The 24,454-nt window shown below is 40.5% G+C and overlaps 1 protein-coding gene across 1 annotated transcript in view; it reads right to left on the reverse strand.

Annotated features, from left to right (window-relative positions):
- The window catches only part of COA6 (cytochrome c oxidase assembly factor 6), an 81,195-nt gene extending 63,037 nt beyond the window's left edge, over positions 1-18,158 (reverse strand). The window contains exons 1-2 of the mRNA XM_060033498.2: positions 18,008-18,158; positions 17,067-17,226 (exon numbers count right to left, since the gene is read on the reverse strand). Coding sequence (XP_059889481.2) covers positions 17,067-17,210 — 144 coding nt within the window. The 5' untranslated portion in view covers positions 17,211-17,226; positions 18,008-18,158. The remainder of the gene's footprint in view (positions 1-17,066; positions 17,227-18,007) is intronic.
- Positions 18,159-24,454: the final 6,296 nt, after the last annotated feature.

The following is a 24,454-nucleotide window of genomic DNA, read 5'->3' on the forward strand; positions in this document are numbered from 1 at the left end:
GAAATTATAAGACACTGAAGAAAGAAATTAAAGATGATACAAATAGATGGAGAGATATATACCATGTTCTTGGATTGGAAGAATCAACATTGTGAAAATGACTCTACTATGCAAAGCAATCTATAGATTCAATGCAATCCCTATCCAACTACCACTGGCATTTTTCACAGAACTAGAACAAAAAATTTCGCAATTTGTATGGAAACACAAAAGACCCCGAATAGCCAAAGCAACCTTGAGAACGAAAAAAGGAGCTGGAGGAATCAGGCTCCCTGACTTCAGACTATACTACAAAGCTACAGTAATCAACAGTATGGTACTGGCACAAAAACAGAAAGATAGATCAATGGAACAGGATAGAAAGCCCAGAGATAAACCCACGCACATATGGACACCTTATCTTTGATAAGGTGGCAGGAATGTACACTGGAGAAAGGACAGCCTCTTCAATAAGGGGTGCTGGGAAAACTGGACAGATACATGTAAAAGTATGAGATTAGATCACTCCCTAACACCATACACAAAAATAAGCTCAAAATGGATTAAAGGCCTAAATGTAAGGCCAGAAACTATCAAACTCTTAGAGGAAAACATAGGCAGGACACTCTATGACATAAAGCACAGCAACATCCTTTCTGACCCACCTCCGAGAGTAATGGAAATAAAAACAAAAATCAACAAATGGGACCTAACGAAACTTCAAAGCTTTTGCACAGCAAAGGAAACCATAAACAAGACCAAAAGACAACCCTCAGAATGGGAGAAAATATTTGCAAATGAAGCAACTGACAAAGGATTAATCTCAAAAATTTACAAGCAGCTCATGCAGCTCAACAGCAGAAAAACAAACAACCCAATCCAAAAATGGGCAGAAGACCTAAATAGACATTTCTCCAAAGAAGATATACAGACTGCCAACAAACACATGAAAGAATGCTCAACATCACTAATCATTAGAGAAATGCAAATCAAAACTACAGTGAGATATCATCTCACACCAGTCAGAATGGCCATCATCAAAAAATCTAGAAACAATAAATGCTGGAGAGGGTGTGGAGAAAAGGGAAACCCTCTTACACTGTCGGTGGGAATGTATATTGATACAGCCACTGTGGAGAACAGGATGGAGGTTCCTTAAAAAACTACAAATAGAACTACCATATGACCCAGCAATCCCACTACTGGGCATATACCCTGAGAAAACCATAATTCAAAAAGAGTCATGTACCAAAATGTTCATTGCAGCTCTATTTACAATAGCCCAGAGATGGAAACACCCTAAGTGTCCATCATCGGATGAATGGATAAAGAAGATGTGGCATATATATACAATGAAATATTACTCAGCCATAAAAAGAAACGAAATTGAGCTATTTGTAATGTGGTGGATAGACCTAGAGTCTGTCATACAGAGTGAAGTAAGTCAGAAAGAGAGAGACTAATACCGTATGCTAACACATATATATGGAATTTAAGAAAAAAAAATGTCATGAAAAACCTAGGGGTGAAACAGGAATAAAGACACAGACTTACTACTAGAGAATGGACTTGAGGCTATGGGGAGGGGAAAGGGTAAACGGTGACAAAGCGAGAGAGAGGCACGGACATATACGCAATAACAAACGTAAGGTAGATAGCTAGTGGGAAGCAGCCGCATAGCACAGGGAGATCAGCTCGGTGCTTTGTGACCGCCTGGAGGGGTGGGATACGGAGGGTGGGAGGGAAGGAGACACAAGCGGGAAGAGATATGGGAACATATGTATATATATAACTGATTCATTTTGTTGTGAAGCTGAAACTAACATACCATTGTAAAGCAATTATACTCCAATAAAGATGTTAAAATGAAATAAAAAATAAAAAAATATATATAATGGGAAAAAAAAAAGAAAAAATCTAGAAACAATACTTGCTGGAGAGGGTGTGGAGAAAAGGGAACACTCTTGCACTGCTGGTGGGAATGTGAATTGGTTCAGCCACTATGGAGAACAGTATGGAGGTTCCTTAAAAAACTACAAATAGAACTACCATATGACCCAGCAATCCCACTACTGGGCATATACCCTGAGAAAACCAAAATTCAAAAAGAGTCATGTACCAAAATGTTCACTGCAGCTCTATTTACAATAGCCCGGAGATGGAAACAACCTAAGTGTCCATCATCGGATGAATGGATAAAGAAGATGTGGCACATATATACAATGAACTATTACTCAGCCATAAAAAGAAAAGAAATTGAGCTATTTGGCATGAGGTGGATAGACCTAGAGTCTGTCATACAGAGTGAAGTAAGTCAGAAAGAAAAAGACAAATACCGTATGCTAACACATATATATGGAATTTAAAAAAAATGTCATGAAGAACCTAGGGGTAAGACAGGAATAAAGACACAGACATACTGGAGAACGGACTTGAGGATATGGGGAGGGGGAAGGGTGAGCTGTGACAGGGCGAGAGAGAGAGAGGCATGGACATATATACACTAACAAACGTAAGGTAGATAGCTAGTGGGAAGCAGCCGCATGGCACAGGGATATCGGCTCGGTGCTTTGTGACCGCCTGGAGGGGTGGGATAGGGAGGGTGGGAGGGAGGGAGACGCAAGAGGGAAGAGATATGAGAACATATGTGTATGTATAACTGATTCACTTTGGTATAAAGCAGAAACTAACACACCATTGTAAAGCAATTATACCCCAATAAAGATGTTAAAAAAAATTAAATACAAAGAAAACATTAAAAGCAGCAAGGGAAAAACAACAAATAACACACCAGGGAATCCCCATAAGGTTAACAGCTGATCTTTCGGCAGAAACTCTGCAAGCCAGAAGGGACTGGCAGGACATATTTAAAGTGATGAAGGAGGAAAACCTGCAACCAAGATTACTCTACCCAGCAAGGATCTCATTCAGATTTGATGGAGAAATTAAAACCTTTACAGACAAGAAAAAGCTGAGAGAGTTCAGCACTTCCAAACCAGCTCTATAACAACGGCTAAAGGAACCTCTCTAGGCAAGAAACACAAGAGAAGGAAAAGACCTACAATAACGAACCCAAAACAGTTAAGAAAATGGCAACAGGAACATACATATCGATAATTACCTTAAATGTAAATGGACTAAACGCTCCCACCAAAAGACACAGATTGGCTGAATGGATACAAAAACAAGACCCACATATTTGCTGTCTACAAGAGACCCACTTCAGACCTAGAGACACATACAGACTGAAAGTAAGGGGATGGAAAAAGATATTGCATGCAAATGGAAACCAAAAGAAAGCTGGAGTAGCAATTCTCATAACAGACAAAATAGACTTCAAAATAAAGACTATTAGAAGAGACAAAGAAGGACACTACATAATGATCAAGGGATCGATCCAAGAAGAAGATATAACAATTGTAAGTATTTATGCACCCAACGTAGGAGCACCTCAATACATAAGGCAAATACTAACAGCCATAAAAGGGGAAATCGACAGTAACACATTCATACTAGGGGACTTTAACACCCCACTTTCACCAATGGACAGATCATCCAAAATGAAAATAAATAAGGAAACACAAGCTTTAAATGATACATTAAACAAGATGGACTTAATTGATATTTATAGGACATTACATCCAAAAACAACAGAATACACATTTTTCTATAGTGCTCACGGAACATTCTCCAGGACAGATCGATCATATCTTGGGTCACAAATCAAGTCTTGGTAAATTTAAGAAAATCGAAATTATATCAAGTATCTTTTCCGACCACAACGCTATGAGACTAGATATCAATTACAGGAAAAGATCTGTAAAAAATACAAACACATGGAGGCTAAACAATACACTACTTATTAATAACCAAGTGATCACGGAAGAAATCAAAGAGGAAATTAAAAAATACCTACAAACAAATGACAATGGAGACACGACGACCCAAAATCTATGGGATGCAGCAAAAGCAGTTCTAAGAGGGAAGTTTATAGCAATACAACCCTGCCTTAAGAAACAGGAAGCATCTCGAATAAACAACCTAACCTTGCACCTCAAGCAGTTAGAGAAAGAACCAAAAAAAAAACCAAATTTAGCAGAAGGAAAGAAATCATAAAAATCAGATCAGAAATAAATGAAAAAGAAATGAAGGAAACAATAGCAAAGATCAATAAAACTAAAAGCTGGTTCTTTGAGAAGATAAACAAAATAGATAACCCACTAGCCAGACTCATCAAGAAAAAAAGCGAGAAGACTCAAATCAATAGAATTAGAAATGAAAAAGGAGAAGTAACAACTGACACTGCAGAAATACAAAAGATCATGACAGATTACTACAAGCAACTCTATGCCAATAAAATGGACAATCTGGAAGAAATGGACAAATTCTTAGAAATGCACAACCTACCAAGACTGAATCAGGAAGAAACAGAAAATATGAACAGACCAATCACAAGCACTGAAATTGAAACTGTGATTACAAATCTTCCAACAAACAAAAGCCCAGGACCAGGTGGCTTCACAGGTGAATTCTATCAAACATTTAGAGAAGAGCTAACACCTGTCCTTCTCAAACTCTTCCAAAATATAGCAGAGGGAGGAACACTCCCAAATTCCTTCTGCGAGGCCACCGTGCACCTTGATACCAAAACCAGACAAGGATGTCACAAAGAAAGAAAACTACAGGCCAATATCACTGATGAACATAGATGCAAAAATCGTCAACAAAATACTAGCAAACAGAATCTAACAGCACATTAAAAGGACCATACACCATGATCAAGTGGGGTTTATTCCCGGAATGCAAGGATTCTTCAATATACGCAAATCTATCAATGTGATAAACCATATTAACAAATTGAAGGAGAAAAACCATATGATCATCTCAATAGATGCAGAGAAAGCTTTTGACAAAATTCAACACCCATTTGTGATAAAAACCCTGCAGAAAGGAGGCACAGAGGGAACTTTCCTCAACATAATAAAGGCCATATATGACAAGCCCACAGCCAACATCATCCTCAATGGTGAAAAACTGAAAGCATTTCCACTAAGATCACGAACAAGACAAGGTTGCCCACTCTCACCACTCTTTTTCAACATAGTTTTGGAAGTTTTAGCCACAGCAATCAGAGAAGAAAAGGAAATAAAAGGAATCCAAATCGGAAGAGAAGACGTAAAGCTGTCACTGTTTGCAGATGACACGATACTATACATAGAAAATCCTAAAGATGCCACCAGAAAACTACTAGAGCCTAGCAATGAATTTGGTAACGTAGCAGGATACAAAATTAAGGCACAGAAATCTCTGGCATTCCTATATACTAATGATGAAAAATCTGAAAGTGAACTCAAGAAAACACTCCCATTTACCATTGCAACAAAAAGAATAAAATATCTAGGAATAAACCTACCTAAGGAGACAAAAGACCTGTATGCAGGAAATTATAAGACACTGAAGAAAGAAATTAAAGATGATACAAATAGATGGAGAGATATATACCATGTTCTTGGATTGGAAGAATCAACATTGTGAAAATGACTCTACTATGCAAAGCAATCTATAGATTCAATGCAATCCCTATCCAACTACCACTGGCATTTTTCACAGAACTAGAACAAAAAATTTCGCAATTTGTATGGAAACACAAAAGACCCCGAATAGCCAAAGCAACCTTGAGAACGAAAAAAGGAGCTGGAGGAATCAGGCTCCCTGACTTCAGACTATACTACAAAGCTACAGTAATCAACAGTATGGTACTGGCACAAAAACAGAAAGATAGATCAATGGAACAGGATAGAAAGCCCAGAGATAAACCCACGCACATATGGACACCTTATCTTTGATAAGGTGGCAGGAATGTACACTGGAGAAAGGACAGCCTCTTCAATAAGGGGTGCTGGGAAAACTGGACAGATACATGTAAAAGTATGAGATTAGATCACTCCCTAACACCATACACAAAAATAAGCTCAAAATGGATTAAAGGCCTAAATGTAAGGCCAGAAACTATCAAACTCTTAGAGGAAAACATAGGCAGGACACTCTATGACATAAAGCACAGCAACATCCTTTCTGACCCACCTCCGAGAGTAATGGAAATAAAAACAAAAATCAACAAATGGGACCTAACGAAACTTCAAAGCTTTTGCACAGCAAAGGAAACCATAAACAAGACCAAAAGACAACCCTCAGAATGGGAGAAAATATTTGCAAATGAAGCAACTGACAAAGGATTAATCTCAAAAATTTACAAGCAGCTCATGCAGCTCAACAGCAGAAAAACAAACAACCCAATCCAAAAATGGGCAGAAGACCTAAATAGACATTTCTCCAAAGAAGATATACAGACTGCCAACAAACACATGAAAGAATGCTCAACATCACTAATCATTAGAGAAATGCAAATCAAAACTACAGTGAGATATCATCTCACACCAGTCAGAATGGCCATCATCAAAAAATCTAGAAACAATAAATGCTGGAGAGGGTGTGGAGAAAAGGGAAACCCTCTTACACTGTTGGTGGGAATGTATATTGATACAGCCACTGTGGAGAACAGGATGGAGGTTCCTTAAAAAACTACAAATAGAACTACCATATGACCCAGCAATCCCACTACTGGGCATATACCCTGAGAAAACCATAATTCAAAAAGAGTCATGTACCAAAATGTTCATTGCAGCTCTATTTACAATAGCCCAGAGATGGAAACACCCTAAGTGTCCATCATCGGATGAATGGATAAAGAAGATGTGGCATATATATACAATGAAATATTACTCAGCCATAAAAAGAAACGAAATTGAGCTATTTGTAATGTGGTGGATAGACCTAGAGTCTGTCATACAGAGTGAAGTAAGTCAGAAAGAGAGAGACTAATACCGTATGCTAACACATATATATGGAATTTAAGAAAAAAAAATGTCATGAAAAACCTAGGGGTGAAACAGGAATAAAGACACAGACTTACTACTAGAGAATGGACTTGAGGCTATGGGGAGGGGAAAGGGTAAACGGTGACAAAGCGAGAGAGAGGCACGGACATATACGCAATAACAAACGTAAGGTAGATAGCTAGTGGGAAGCAGCCGCATAGCACAGGGAGATCAGCTCGGTGCTTTGTGACCGCCTGGAGGGGTGGGATACGGAGGGTGGGAGGGAAGGAGACACAAGCGGGAAGAGATATGGGAACATATGTATATATATAACTGATTCATTTTGTTGTGAAGCTGAAACTAACATACCATTGTAAAGCAATTATACTCCAATAAAGATGTTAAAATGAAATAAAAAATAAAAAAATATATATAATGGGAAAAAAAAAAGAAAAAATCTAGAAACAATACTTGCTGGAGAGGGTGTGGAGAAAAGGGAACACTCTTGCACTGCTGGTGGGAATGTGAATTGGTTCAGCCACTATGGAGAACAGTATGGAGGTTCCTTAAAAAACTACAAATAGAACTACCATATGACCCAGCAATCCCACTACTGGGCATATACCCTGAGAAAACCAAAATTCAAAAAGAGTCATGTACCAAAATGTTCACTGCAGCTCTATTTACAATAGCCCGGAGATGGAAACAACCTAAGTGTCCATCATCGGATGAATGGATAAAGAAGATGTGGCACATATATACAATGAACTATTACTCAGCCATAAAAAGAAAAGAAATTGAGCTATTTGGCATGAGGTGGATAGACCTAGAGTCTGTCATACAGAGTGAAGTAAGTCAGAAAGAAAAAGACAAATACCGTATGCTAACACATATATATGGAATTTAAAAAAAATGTCATGAAGAACCTAGGGGTAAGACAGGAATAAAGACACAGACATACTGGAGAACGGACTTGAGGATATGGGGAGGGGGAAGGGTGAGCTGTGACAGGGCGAGAGAGAGAGAGGCATGGACATATATACACTAACAAACGTAAGGTAGATAGCTAGTGGGAAGCAGCCGCATGGCACAGGGATATCGGCTCGGTGCTTTGTGACCGCCTGGAGGGGTGGGATAGGGAGGGTGGGAGGGAGGGAGACGCAAGAGGGAAGAGATATGAGAACATATGTGTATGTATAACTGATTCACTTTGGTATAAAGCAGAAACTAACACACCATTGTAAAGCAATTATACCCCAATAAAGATGTTAAAAAAAATTAAATACAAAGAAAACATTAAAAGCAGCAAGGGAAAAACAACAAATAACACACCAGGGAATCCCCATAAGGTTAACAGCTGATCTTTCGGCAGAAACTCTGCAAGCCAGAAGGGACTGGCAGGACATATTTAAAGTGATGAAGGAGGAAAACCTGCAACCAAGATTACTCTACCCAGCAAGGATCTCATTCAGATTTGATGGAGAAATTAAAACCTTTACAGACAAGAAAAAGCTGAGAGAGTTCAGCACTTCCAAACCAGCTCTATAACAACGGCTAAAGGAACCTCTCTAGGCAAGAAACACAAGAGAAGGAAAAGACCTACAATAACGAACCCAAAACAGTTAAGAAAATGGCAACAGGAACATACATATCGATAATTACCTTAAATGTAAATGGACTAAACGCTCCCACCAAAAGACACAGATTGGCTGAATGGATACAAAAACAAGACCCACATATTTGCTGTCTACAAGAGACCCACTTCAGACCTAGAGACACATACAGACTGAAAGTAAGGGGATGGAAAAAGATATTGCATGCAAATGGAAACCAAAAGAAAGCTGGAGTAGCAATTCTCATAACAGACAAAATAGACTTCAAAATAAAGACTATTAGAAGAGACAAAGAAGGACACTACATAATGATCAAGGGATCGATCCAAGAAGAAGATATAACAATTGTAAGTATTTATGCACCCAACGTAGGAGCACCTCAATACATAAGGCAAATACTAACAGCCATAAAAGGGGAAATCGACAGTAACACATTCATACTAGGGGACTTTAACACCCCACTTTCACCAATGGACAGATCATCCAAAATGAAAATAAATAAGGAAACACAAGCTTTAAATGATACATTAAACAAGATGGACTTAATTGATATTTATAGGACATTACATCCAAAAACAACAGAATACACATTTTTCTATAGTGCTCACGGAACATTCTCCAGGACAGATCGATCATATCTTGGGTCACAAATCAAGTCTTGGTAAATTTAAGAAAATCGAAATTATATCAAGTATCTTTTCCGACCACAACGCTATGAGACTAGATATCAATTACAGGAAAAGATCTGTAAAAAATACAAACACATGGAGGCTAAACAATACACTACTTATTAATAACCAAGTGATCACGGAAGAAATCAAAGAGGAAATTAAAAAATACCTACAAACAAATGACAATGGAGACACGACGACCCAAAATCTATGGGATGCAGCAAAAGCAGTTCTAAGAGGGAAGTTTATAGCAATACAACCCTGCCTTAAGAAACAGGAAGCATCTCGAATAAACAACCTAACCTTGCACCTCAAGCAGTTAGAGAAAGAACCAAAAAAAAAACCAAATTTAGCAGAAGGAAAGAAATCATAAAAATCAGATCAGAAATAAATGAAAAAGAAATGAAGGAAACAATAGCAAAGATCAATAAAACTAAAAGCTGGTTCTTTGAGAAGATAAACAAAATAGATAACCCACTAGCCAGACTCATCAAGAAAAAAAGCGAGAAGACTCAAATCAATAGAATTAGAAATGAAAAAGGAGAAGTAACAACTGACACTGCAGAAATACAAAAGATCATGACAGATTACTACAAGCAACTCTATGCCAATAAAATGGACAATCTGGAAGAAATGGACAAATTCTTAGAAATGCACAACCTACCAAGACTGAATCAGGAAGAAACAGAAAATATGAACAGACCAATCACAAGCACTGAAATTGAAACTGTGATTACAAATCTTCCAACAAACAAAAGCCCAGGACCAGGTGGCTTCACAGGTGAATTCTATCAAACATTTAGAGAAGAGCTAACACCTGTCCTTCTCAAACTCTTCCAAAATATAGCAGAGGGAGGAACACTCCCAAATTCCTTCTGCGAGGCCACCGTGCACCTTGATACCAAAACCAGACAAGGATGTCACAAAGAAAGAAAACTACAGGCCAATATCACTGATGAACATAGATGCAAAAATCGTCAACAAAATACTAGCAAACAGAATCTAACAGCACATTAAAAGGACCATACACCATGATCAAGTGGGGTTTATTCCCGGAATGCAAGGATTCTTCAATATACGCAAATCTATCAATGTGATAAACCATATTAACAAATTGAAGGAGAAAAACCATATGATCATCTCAATAGATGCAGAGAAAGCTTTTGACAAAATTCAACACCCATTTGTGATAAAAACCCTGCAGAAAGGAGGCACAGAGGGAACTTTCCTCAACATAATAAAGGCCATATATGACAAGCCCACAGCCAACATCATCCTCAATGGTGAAAAACTGAAAGCATTTCCACTAAGATCACGAACAAGACAAGGTTGCCCACTCTCACCACTCTTTTTCAACATAGTTTTGGAAGTTTTAGCCACAGCAATCAGAGAAGAAAAGGAAATAAAAGGAATCCAAATCGGAAGAGAAGACGTAAAGCTGTCACTGTTTGCAGATGACACGATACTATACATAGAAAATCCTAAAGATGCCACCAGAAAACTACTAGAGCCTAGCAATGAATTTGGTAACGTAGCAGGATACAAAATTAAGGCACAGAAATCTCTGGCATTCCTATATACTAATGATGAAAAATCTGAAAGTGAACTCAAGAAAACACTCCCATTTACCATTGCAACAAAAAGAATAAAATATCTAGGAATAAACCTACCTAAGGAGACAAAAGACCTGTATGCAGGAAATTATAAGACACTGAAGAAAGAAATTAAAGATGATACAAATAGATGGAGAGATATACCATGTTCTTGGATTGGAAGAATCAACATTGTGAAAATGACTCTACTATGCAAAGCCATCTATAGATTCAATGCAATCCCTATCCAACTACCACTGGCATTTTTCACAGAACTAGAACAAAAAATTTCGCAATTTGTATGGAAACACAAAAGACCCCGAATAGCCAAAGCAACCTTGAGAACGAAAAAAGGAGCTGGAGGAATCAGGCTCCCTGACTTCAGACTATACTACAAAGCTACAGTAATCAACAGTATGGTACTGGCACAAAAACAGAAAGATAGATCAATGGAACAGGATAGAAAGCCCAGAGATAAACCCACGCACATATGGACACCTTATCTTTGATAAGGTGGCAGGAATGTACACTGGAGAAAGGACAGCCTCTTCAATAAGGGGTGCTGGGAAAACTGGACAGATACATGTAAAAGTATGAGATTAGATCACTCCCTAACACCATACACAAAAATAAGCTCAAAATGGATTAAAGGCCTAAATGTAAGGCCAGAAACTATCAAACTCTTAGAGGAAAACATAGGCAGGACACTCTATGACATAAAGCACAGCAACATCCTTTCTGACCCACCTCCGAGAGTAATGGAAATAAAAACAAAAATCAACAAATGGGACCTAACGAAACTTCAAAGCTTTTGCACAGCAAAGGAAACCATAAACAAGACCAAAAGACAACCCTCAGAATGGGAGAAAATATTTGCAAATGAAGCAACTGACAAAGGATTAATCTCAAAAATTTACAAGCAGCTCATGCAGCTCAACAGCAGAAAAACAAACAACCCAATCCAAAAATGGGCAGAAGACCTAAATAGACATTTCTCCAAAGAAGATATACAGACTGCCAACAAACACATGAAAGAATGCTCAACATCACTAATCATTAGAGAAATGCAAATCAAAACTACAATGAGATATCATCTCACACCAGTCAGAATGGCCATCATCAAAAAATCTAGAAACAATAAATGCTGGAGAGGGTGTGGAGAAAAGGGAACCCTCTTACACTGTCGGTGGGAATGTATATTGATACAGCCACTGTGGAGAACAGGATGGAGGTTCCTTAAAAAACTACAAATAGAACTACCATATGACCCAGCAATCCCACTACTGGGCATATACCATGAGAAAACCAAAATTCAAAAAGAGTCATGTACCAAAATATTTATTGCAGCTCTATTTACAATAGCCCGGAGATGGAAACACCCTAAGTGTCCATCATCGGATGAATGGATAAAGAAGATGTGGCATATATATACAATGGAATATTACTCAGCCGTAAATAGTAATGAAATTGAGCTATTTGTAATGTGGTGGATAGACCTAGATTCTGTCATACAGAGTGAAGTAAGTCAGAAAGAGAGAGACAAATACCGTACGCTAACACATATATATGGAATTTAAGGAAAATAAGTCATGAAGAACCTAGGGGTAAGACAGGAATAAAGACACAGACCTACTAGAGAATGGACTTGAGGATATGGGGAGGGGGAAGGGTAAGCTGTGACAAAGCGAGAGAGAGGCATGGACATATATGTGCTACCAAAGGTAAGGCAGAGAGGTAGTGGGAAGCAGCCGCATAGCACAGAGAGATAAGCTCGGTGCTTTGTGACCACCTAGAGGGGTGGGATAGGGAGGGTGGGAGGGAGGGAGACGCAAGAGGGAAGAGATATGGGAACATGTATATATATATAACTGATTCATTTTGTTGTAAAGCAGAAACTAACACACCATTGTAAAGCAATTATACTCCAATAAAGATGTTAAGAAAAAAAAAAGACTTCATGATTTAAAGACATTGTACAAGTTTTTCCTGTCCACTGTAAGTTCAACAAGTTTTTCAATTCACCAGCCATCATATTTGTATTAAGTCTATCTTATCCGGAACATACATTTAAGGAGACAGACACATAGTTAAAAATTATATTCATGAACTATGAATAAGTAAACTGATGGTAAAACTTTAATACACTAAATATTTCATTTTATTATTTCTATTTCATCCTCCTCTTGCCATAGGGAATTTGGAGTATCTTAAGGCCCCATATCCTGAAACCGTAAAATCACAGAAGTAGAAAATCAAGGCCAACCAGCAAATCCCCATAGCATCTGCACCTGAGCTGCTTTGCAGACAAGACAAAGGCATGATACCACACACGTTTTCACTGTCAGAACAGAAAAGCTTTTCTTAGGATTTAATTCTTAAATATTTCAGTAGAGCCTGAGTTAAGAATGTAAAACTGTGCCTGCCCTGTCTCAAGCTGGGATAAGAGACTCAGGTAAAGCCAGCTACAAAGTTCACGTTCCTCTGTAGGACACACCGCAGCCAGACACTGTCCTAAGAGACCCCTTTGAGTGACTAATGCTTTTTTTTGGGGGTGGGGGGCTGTGTTGGGTGTTCGTTGCTGCGCGCGGGCTTTCTCTAGCTGCAGCGAGCAGGGGCTACTCTTTGTTGCGGTGCACGGGCTTCTCATTGCGGTGACTTCTCTTGTTGTGGAGCACAGGCTCTAGGCGTGCGGGCTTTAGGAGCTGCGGCACGCAGGCTCAGTAGTTGTGGCTTGTGGACTGTAGAGCGCAGGCTCAGTAGTTGTGGCACACGGGCTTAGTTGGTCCGCGGCATGTGGGATCTTCCCGGACCAGGGCTGGAACCTGTGTCCCCTGCACTGGCAGGTGGATTCTTAACCACTGCGCCACCAGGGAAGTCCCTACTGCTTTCTTATTCACCAAGAAACTCTGTTCTCTAAAATCAAACTATCAGAAATTTGCCCTTTGAAGTTCTTTCGGTAAGAATGAAACACCCAGGGGCTTCCCTGGTGGCGCAGTGGTTGAGAATCTGTCTGCTTAATGCAGGGGGCACGGGTTCGAGCCCTGGTCTGGGAAGATCCCACATGCCGCGGAGCAACTAGGCCTGTGAGCCACAACTACTGAGCCTGCGCGTCTGGAGCCTGTGCTCCGCAACAGGGGAGGAGAGGCCCGCGCACCGCGATGAAGAGTGCCCCCCCCTCACTTGCCACAACTAGAGAAAGCCCTCGCACAGAAATGAAGACCCAACACAGCCAAAAATAAATAAATAAATAAACCAAGAATTAAAAAAAAAAAAAAAAAAAGAATGAAACACCCCACTTTTGCCTGGGGGGGATCTGATAGGCACTTTGACAAAAAGAAGCAGTCTTGATTTTCAACTCAGGTGCAGGACTTCACATAAGGATTTCTGAGCATGCCGACATGGAAGCATTTATCTTTGTGGAAAATAAGACCCTGGGTCCACTTCTCAGTCCAGAGTTGACGACCTGCTTATACACAGCCCTGCTTTGCTCTGAGCCCATCAGAGCACCACTTCATTTCAGTTTCACCTAAGCTCCACCCTTCCCCAAACCCTCTGACAGCTCCTTTCCCTTGGCTGGTGAAACGCCCACAGCAGCTCCAGTGCGTGGGGCTCCCTGGTTAGAGCACGTTAATAAATCTCACTGTCAGACTCCACGCCCCTGGTGTCCTTAGGCTGACTGAGCTGGGACGGGTGCTATATGGAAAGGGCACCAGATGAAGAAGTGGGGAATGCTCTTAACGTTTTTGTGGCAAATCAACAGATCTTTGCATCTCTTGTCACATCTCCAACTGCCTAAATGACAATGCCATTTAGTGGTCCTACTTATACTTCAGTCCCAACTTGTCCAGAACTCAGCTCCTCTCCAGACATGTTTCTTCCCCCGTCACCTATTTCAGTGACCGCGTCACCGTCCACCCAAATGCTCCGATCTCTTTCCCCCTCTTGATCGCGACAGTACAGGCCCACATCATTCCGTACTTGGATTGTTTTAATAGCTCTTTAACTGGTTTCTCTACCCTCCTTCATCCATCCATCACACCACTGCCCAGAATAATCTTTTTGAAATTCCAATTTGATCACGGCACTGCTTGTTTAAAGGTCTTTCAAGGTATCCCTATTGCCTTCAAGGTCAACATCCGAACTCCTCAGTAAGACAAATCAGGTCATTCATGGCTTAATCTCTGCCCACCTGTCTATCTTCTGGGTTTACCACCAGTCCCTGAAATGCTACCCGTCCAGAGATACCCCATTTCCTGAATGTGCTGATTTCTCATGCATCTCGCTTCCATGCCTTTGCATACACCGTACTCTCTACTTGAAAAGCTCTGCTCCATAGTCTTTTCCATTCAATTAACAGCTGAGGACCCTCGACATGTGGCACCTCGAAGAGGCTAATGTCCAAAAGGCCAATAAACCAACAAGCAATTATTGAGAAGCACTGTGTATGTATAATGCTAGTGTCCTCTAAGCCATTAGATGAGATGCAGGATAGTAGCATGAATGCCAAAATACTGGAATTTCTGAGACATTTCAAAGGTTCACAGGGAAAAGACAGTATCTGAAATTGATGTTAGGATCAAGTATCTTGGCTGTCCGGTTGCTCTATTTGTGGAAGCCTGCGTTGGATGATGTTACAATGACAGACGTGATCCCTGCTTCTTCCTAAGTTGCGAACCAATAGGAGGCTTTAAATCGGGCCATTATGCAAGGCCGACTGATGAGCGCTATAAAAGGGATAAGCAAAGGGGCAGAGAAGAGTAATTTGGTTTTGTGACAGCACAGTTTTATGGCATATTTATTATGTAAGAAATTTTTATTTTTAGTGTTTTATCATGGAAGTATTCATTGTGAATCTCTATTTGGGGCTTTTATTTTTACCTTTATTCTCTGGCTGTGGCTTCAGCTAAGTAGAAGAATCCAAACTTTGCAATCAGAGAGACCTACTTTCAAATCCCCTCTCTACTACTTTGCTGGTTAGCCGATCTTGAACAAATCATTTCACCTTTCTGAGCCTTAGTTTCTATTACATAAAAGAGATACAATAGTACCTCACAAAACTGAATGAAAATTAAAGCTAATGAAAACACAATTTCTCACACAGAATGCACTCAGAGAACACTCCCATCACTTCTCCCTGTCTCCTTCCCCACCTTCTCACACAAATCTCTGTAAATATCGTTTGCTTTTATTCTATGGCCACTGGGTACGACTCCTGAGTAGAGAGCACGGGTGAAAAGGGAGCAAAGGGCTGAGGGCGCAGGCTGGGAAAGGGAGCTCAGTTACAGACTAAGAATAGTCTGCAGATGAAAACGGTTTTCCCTGGGAGCACAGCTGTCACTGTCAGATGCGGCAGCAGTTATTCTGATTGCTTTGCTCTACTGCTCCCTTCTTTGTTGGCGTAATCTATAACTTTGTAGGTTACTGTCAGTTTCTCTAACAATGTTCATGTCATAACTCTTGGGTGGTTCAGTATCCAAGTGGTTGATCCTGCCAGACCCTGGCCTCTCAGGTCCTTGGCCTCTTTCTTCAATGATCTTGTCCTCCAACCTACCTTACTGCCAGGATCAAAGCCTAGGCCTCGTCCTTACCAACAAACACAGCCCTGCCGTAATCTCAATTCCGAGCATCCCATTCTCCAGCCCCAATAGTGAAAAAGCAAGTTATTTCAATGCTCTGGGCTTCAGTCGCCTCCTCTGGAAATTGACGGCAACACCACCCATCTCAAAGGGTACTGATGAAGGAGCATCAGGCACTCACACCGGGGCACTTACTGAGCCCAGTGATGTTAGTTCCCTTTTCCAACCCCTCCCATTCTAAGGACTGGCAATACAGAGCAAGAGCCCATGTCGGCGAGGCACTTGGAGCAGCTGGTGGCAGAATCCACCATGTGATCATTTAGTTTCTTCCACTTTCTAAACTCCTTTGTATTTACATTTTGGGTATATGACCATACGATTTGGGGCGGGCAACTGGGAATGCTTTATTTCTGATAGCAGCTCCAGGCCAATGAATTTGCCAACTCTTGCCCAAGAGTAAATACTATCCCCTCAGAAGATCCAGGAGAAATCTACCAATTTAGAAGGCTGGAATTTTTTGGTTAGTGTGCGTATGTTTTGCTTTTCAATCATCTTTAAAGTGTCAGGTGACGTTTTCCAAAGGTGTGCCTGCTACGTACATAAAACAAGCCTGGATTACGAGACAAGGTTTTCTCTGCTGCTCACGGAAACCGCTCATTTGACATGCCTCAAACGGTGCCTCATTTCATAGCCCACCACTCACCGTAAGCTCTATGTATTTTGACAGCAAACAGAAACACGTCCCAGTGTGACTTACCCACTGTTGGGGACAGCTTGATTCAAATGAGCTTCTTAACTTCTTGCACCGAGAAGCGTCCTCTGTGTTCTCATCTAAACACTTCCAATACTCATCCCGGGCTCCCCAGCAAGCCTGCCTTTCTTTCATAGATGGGGCTGCCATTCCTAGTGGGCTCAAGCTGCCAACCAAAACATGTGATATTAGCAAGGAACTTGTAATTCGAGAGAAGGTTAGCCAAAGAAAAAATACTGTTGTTCCCTCCAAACCCCTCTTTTTTTAAAGTTATGCCTCCGCTTTTTAACGATGTGACTGAAACCAATCAGTTCTATTACATTAACGGTATCGTAAGAGCACTCGCGTTTGACGCTTATCCCTTACACCAGGTAATTTGCTCCATTGCTGGAGTGGCAGCTTGGTCTCAGAAAGCCGGAGTTAGGGGCTTCCCTGGGGGCGCAGTGGTTGAGAGTCCGCCTGCCGATGAAGGGGACGCAGGTTTGTTCCCCCGTCCGGGAGGATCCCACATGCCGCGGAGCGGCTGGGCCCGTGAGCCATGGCCGCTGAGCCTGCGCGTCCGGAGACTGCGCGTCCGGAGCCTGCGCTCCGCAACGGGAGAGGCCACAGCTGTGAGAGGCCCGCGTACCGCAAAAAAAAAAAAAAAAAAAGCCGGAGTTAGAATTACGGCTCTCACACGGTCTGCCACTTAAGACACTTCACTTATTCTCTCGAGCCTGTTTCCCCTTCGGTAAAACAGGGGAGCGGTGCCCATTTTACGAGGTTGCTGTTCGAACCAAAGTGCTATACAAATAAATGCACGAGGGCAAAATCACCAGGCAGGACACGGAGTGCTGCTGCGTCTTGCAGAAGAGGAGCCCGAGGCTCGCAGAAAGTCAGCGACCTCCGGGGTCCATACCCTCCCCGGCCCGCCCCGCCAGCCCCGCCAGCCCCGCCAGCAAGCCCACCTCTCCGCCCGCCCAGAACCAGGCTCCCTTCGGCGCCGACTGGAGGAGAGGCACGCAGCCCAACAACCGAGAAAGAAGGACGCGGTGCCGAAGACTGGCGGCGCACTGCCTCCTCGCCCGCTGGAGCTCAAGCGTCGTAGAACCCCGCCCCCTCAAGGAAACAATTCACGCGGCGAACGCGCTGGCCTTGGAATGAACCTTACGGGCTACCGTTCGCTGTTCCAGGAGGGCGGGACTTCCTGTTCCGTTCTCTTACCTGTCGCAGTGACTTCCGGGCCTGCTGGGGCGAGGGAGGCGGGTCCTGGGGCCGTGGGGGTGGGAAGTGGGTGGGATCCAGGCACTCCTCAGAGCGGTCTTGGCTTTGTTAACGTCTCGGTGCCTCTCTCCCTGCAGTTTTTCGTCATTTTAACGAACTGTGCTTCTTTCATGAATCTAAATTTCTGCATATATCTCGCCAAGCGCCGTTCGGAAAGCTTAACGTGCGAGCCCTGCCGGAAACGGCGGCTTTGTGTGGAAGTTGGCACCTGAGATGAGAGCGGGACGAAGCGTTAAAGGGCCGTGAAGGCTTAACTCCTCGCTTTTTAAATTAAAGGGAAAAAAAGAAAGAAGCGATCCCAGAAAGAGGCGGGTGACACCCCAGGACACATGGCAAATAAGTGACTGAGCTGAGAATCCAGGGCACCAAGCTCCCAGTTTCCTGATTCACATTTGATCCTGTTACATTTACCAACATTATCACCTTTCCCTTGCTTGAACCCTTGCGGCTTTCTTCTGTAGATGGACAAGATCCTTTTAGTTGGTATTGGGAGACATCTAGTGAAAGAATATGAAAGCCAAGTTCCAGTCGGCTGAGATCTGATAGTTCGTGGGATTAAAATGTGAGCCTGATTAGGGTTTACAGCTAAGATCTTTGGACTTGGATCTGAAAGTTGCCGGAGGTAATACAAATTGGTCAGGAGAGTGGGTAAAGTTAATACCTGTATTATTGTTTTAATCTTACTTGTGGCTTTTTTTACTCCCTAAACGCCGAGGTGTTTTTCAAAAGGAATGAAAAGCGCTGCTCCAGATATTTTGAAAGATGCTCTTTTTAATATTTTAGTGAATATGTCAGCAGAATCTTTATTTGAAAGCACGTTTGTAGATACAGGTCAGTCGTCCAGGTCTCTTAAAGATCCCATCTGCGCCATCATCTAGTCCTGTTGAATTCTAAGTGCTTATAAAACTCACAAGCAGTTTAGAGCTCTGCACTCAGTGCTGGTATTTAATCCTTTACAAATAAACATACGCAGATTTTCAGGTTGGCTGTGTGAAGCCTAAGTACCACCAAACATATGTTCTACAATATGGGAAGGATTTCTGTAATAGTTAATGGAGTCTAATAAGTGGATTGCTTTAGCTTTACCAGGGCCACCAATTATTTTATACTGTGTCTATCAAGGGCAGTTTATATAAAGATAGTATCTTTTAAGTATGACTAATGAGACACAAAAAGGATGGAAGGAGTCTTGAATGACTTATGAGTTGAAAAAAATATATTTAAAGTTAAAAATTTTTATGCACTTAATAATATATATATATATATATAATATATAAAGGGAATCGATGAAATTATAAAGAAAAAAATATATGGCCATAGTGGGTGATTTTAACAGGCCTTTCCCAGTCATTGTTAAGACAAACAAAAGGAAAATCAGTAAGGGTATAGAAAATTTGAATAACATGATGTACAAACTTGACCTAATGAATATACACAGAAAAACACAACCAAAATCAGAACATGTTTTTTGGAACGCAAACATGACGTATTACCAAAATCAACTGCATACTTAGCTGTAAAGCAACTCTCAACGAATTTTAAAGATTGAAATCATTCGGCACGTGTTTTTTGAGCACAGTGCTGTTAAGCTAGAAATCAATAAAGAACTATAAAAACAAGTCCATGTAACCCACAGCCAAAGAGTCATAATGGTAATGAGAAAATTTTTTGAGCTGAATAATAAAATACAATAGCAACACCTGTGGAATAAAGTTAACGTATAATACGTGGAGGGAAGTTTATAGCCTTAAGTAAGTACATTAGAAAAGAGGCTGAAAGGTCTTTAGCTAAACATTCCCTTTCAAGAAGTTAGAAAAAGGAGAGCAAAATTAAGGAAAGGGGAAGGAGAGACATAATGCTGAAAGCAGAAATGAATGAAAGGGGAAATGAAAGTAGTGGTGTGCCAGACACTGCCTTGTACTGGCTCAGGAGAGCCAACTGTGCACACCTCTTCTGGTCGTGTTTTCTTTTGTTATGTTCAGAGCTAATTAACTAGCACACCACTGCATAGAGTAGATTGTAAAAATCCAGAAGTTGATTTTTTTTTTTTGGAAAAGACTAATAAAATTGACAAATATTTAACAGTATTGAGCAATAAAAAGAGAGATGTTAACAACCTATGTCAATAACAAAAACTATACTTTAGAAATCAAAACACAACATCTTGTAAACAATTTGATGCAAATAAAATGTAGATGATTATACAAATCTCAAGAAAAACAACTAGCTGACTAAAGAGAAGAAAATATGAATAGTCCCAAACCATTAAAAATTTGAATCAGTAGTAATGAAGGTTCACACATAAATTCCAGGTCAATGGCTCCACTGGTAAGTTCCTTCAAACTTTGAAATAATTCCATTTTTATTGTATGAGACTACCATAACTTTTGTACTAATTACAAAATCCCCAAACCTTGAAACATCAAACTCTTTGGAACTCATTTGTTGAAAAATGTAACTTAGTGCCACGATAGTCATTATTTATATATCACTTAGTTGACTATATGTTTTACTGTAGAAATACTGGTATTTTTGATTATAGGTACTGTCCCAGTTCTTGTTACATAGTATACATTGTATGTTCCATGGTACTTTTCCAATATCCAAAAAAGTCTGTATTCCAGAACACATCTGTCTCCAAGTATTTCAGATAAATTTTGTGGACCTGTATGGAAGAATGATTTTATGACTTTAGGATTGAGAATAATTTTTTTTTTAGCCATAAAGGAAAAGATCAATAAATTCAACTACATTAAAATTAAGGACTTTTGTTTACCAAATAACACCATAAAGTGAGTGGAAGAGTCACAATATGGAAGAAGAAGTTTGCAAAGCATATAACGAGGAATTAGTACCCAGAATATATAAAAAACACCTACATCAGGCTTCCCTGGTGGCGCAGTGGTTAAGAATCCACCTGCCAATCTAGAGGACATGGGTTTGATCCCCGGTCCAGAAAGATCCCACATGCCACCGAACAACTAAGCCTGTGCGCCAGAGCCCGTGAGCCACAACTACAACTACTGAAGCCCACGCACCTAGAGTCCATGCTCCGCAACAAGAGATACTCTAATGGTAGTATAAATTGACACAGTCACTTTGGAAAACTGTGACTTTAGTAAAGTTGAAGATACACATTTGCTGTCACTCAGCAATTCTATTCAGAATCTCTTGTATATCTGCAAGTTTGTAATAGCTAAAAACAACATACAGTCCAAACTTATATCAACAATAGAATGGATAAATTATGATGTCATAAGGTGAAGTATAATGCACCAATGAAAATGAACAACAACTATAACCATTTATAATAATATGATGAGTCTCAGTATTGAGTGAAGAAGCAAGTCAATCAAAGAATAGATACCATGTGTTTCCACTTACATAAGGTTCAGAAATGCAAAACTCAACTCTCCTGTTAAGGATACATACATTCAATAGCAAAACTATTAAGAAAAGAGAAATGGGATATGACCAGGGAGGGCTTCTGAGGGGCTGACAATGTTCTGTTTCTGAAACTGGGTATTTGTTTTATAATTATTCTTTAAATGAACTGTACAAGTACATCTTATACACTCTTCTGTGAATGAGAATGAATATATGTCACATATATGCATGATACGTGTCATAATTTTTGAGTAAAGTAGAGTAGTTGGCCTGAGAAAGGTCATCTTTAGTACATTTGATTCACAGAAAGGTAAAAATAATGGTCATTCAGAATATTTATAGTGTGATGACTAAGTTTTTAATGGATTTACCATATTCTGTGGCCTTCAAGGTCAAAAGTCAGTAGTCTCTAGTGCTAACTGTCACTTGGGCAGCTAAGCAATTCCTACTGGTCAGTAGTAGGCCTAGGGCAGAGATAAGGAAAGTATTACCAAAGAGATTCAATGAATTGCAATAATGCCCCTTCCCCCACCCGCTTACTCTCAAGGAGCTCTGTGGTCTAGCCAACAGAGCAAAAACAACTAGAAGAGAGAAATTTTGAGGTGTAGATATGGTAAAAAAAAAAATATATATATATATATATATATATATATATATGTATGTGTATATATATATGTTAATAACAACAGCAATAATGCAGGATAAGAGTTGGAGAGGCCACATTCACCTTACAAAATTTGGAAGACTATGGGGCAAGTAAAAGAATGTGGGTGCCATGAGATGATTTCAGATGTGCTGTTTTGATACAGAGAGGGTGTAATCTCCAACCTATGTTTGGAGGAGAGAGGAGGCGAAGAGAGAAGTCAGTGTGAAGAGGTGGAAGACATGTCGTGTTACCATCGAGAGGAGTTTCATGTGGGTGTTCTCCGGTCTGAACTAAGTTGCTCCCCAAACCAATGGTGGGCAGGGCCAGACAGACCCAGTAGCACTGAAAACGTATGTGTTGTTTTTCTGTTGCTGCCCACGGACTTTTTTATTTATAATCTGTACTGTTGTACAAAGCAGTCATCACAGACACCTACTCAGGGACACAAACAAGAAAGATTCCTTTGACTTCAGTGTTGCTGCAGAGATCCTTCTGAATTTCTTCTAGATCTCTATGCTGACTCCTTGCCCTTTTTCCTCCTATTAACTATAGGTACGCTCCAAGATGCTGCCTTTTTTTCTCTCTTTTTCTTTTCTTTGCATTCTGTTTTCCATGGTGAGCTGATTCACCCCCGGAGCTTCAGTTAGCACTTCTTTCAAAAAGACTTGGAAGTCTATGTTTTAGTCCTAATGGAACCTTTGTGCCCATTTTCTCTTTCCGTCCCTTGACGGCTATCTCCATTTGTTTGTCCTTCCATCACTCCAATAAGTTCAAAACTGGAACTCGTAGTATTCTTTCTCCAGGAAAGCTTCTCTTTCTAAGCTGTTCCTTTTCATCGGATCTACTAATGCTTCAGCTGCCAGTTGGGAACCTTTGATCCTTCTTTCATGCTTCTTGCTCTGTACTTACATAGCTTGCACAGTGCCAGGCACTGTGGTCAGCCTTGGGGAAATAAAGATGAAGACGGATAGATCTTGGTCCTTGAGAAGCTCAGTCTTATGGAGGACACAGGCCATACTCTCCTCTAATAAAGAGTAATAAGACCTATGAGAGAGGCACGCACCGAATGCAGCGGGAGCCCAGCAGGAGTTAAATCAAGAAGGGAAACACAGGCACTATTAGAGGCAGCAAAGTTCAGTGGATAAGAGTGTAGGTTCAGAACCAGACTGGGCTTGAATCCTGCCCCCCTCCCCCGCCAGTGATGTCAAGCTGTGTGACCTTGGACAGGTTCCTGAACTTTTACATACATGGGTTTCCTTAACTGAAAATGTTGATGATTGTAATATCTACCGAGGTTTCTTGTGAAAGTTAAATGGAATAATCCAAGCAGAGCACTTAGAACAGCACTTACAAAGGTTTCATTCATTCACTCAACAAATATTTATTGAGAACTTACTCTGTGCCAGGCACTGTTTTAGGGGCTTGGGAGACATCAGAGAACAATACAGATGAAAACTGCTGCTCTACCTAGCAGGGAGACAATAAGCAATAACCATAAACAATAAATTCTATATTAGTATGTTAGAAAAGTGTCATAGGAAAAAGAAAAACATAAATGTTAGTTATTAGTATTACTATATTTTAGAGGTCACTTGATCTTGGACTTAGAAGTCCTTTAAAGGGAATAATGCTATGTTTCATCAAATCTAAAATGCATTAATTAGAATTTGCCCCCATTGTTTTACATACCCCTAAGAAAGGAAAAAGCGCTGCCAATTAAACTGTAACACAATGCTTTTTCATTACCTAAGATTCTTATCTTAAACTTACTTAGACATATTTAGGCATGAATTTAAAAAAATCATATCACAGTAATACATACAGAAGAAGGAAAATAAGAGCAGAAATTGATTAAGGTATTCATGAAACTTCATTACATTTCGAGTTCCAGTCATCAGAACCACTTTTTGATTCGGTCACCAATGTCTGTGTTTTTCCACCAATCTTAGCATCAATGGCATTAGGCACTTTGAGCGAGTCCTCTTACCGTATCTTCTCCCCTCCCCTCCTCTTGTCTTTCCAGATCCACTAAAGAGCTAAAAGCCATTGGTGCTGAACAATTCAGCCAACTTGGTAATTAGGTACAGGGAGCTTACTC

Source organism: Delphinus delphis, chromosome 16, assembly GCF_949987515.2.
Source record: "Delphinus delphis chromosome 16, mDelDel1.2, whole genome shotgun sequence".
Taxonomy (NCBI): domain Eukaryota; kingdom Metazoa; phylum Chordata; class Mammalia; order Artiodactyla; family Delphinidae; genus Delphinus; species Delphinus delphis.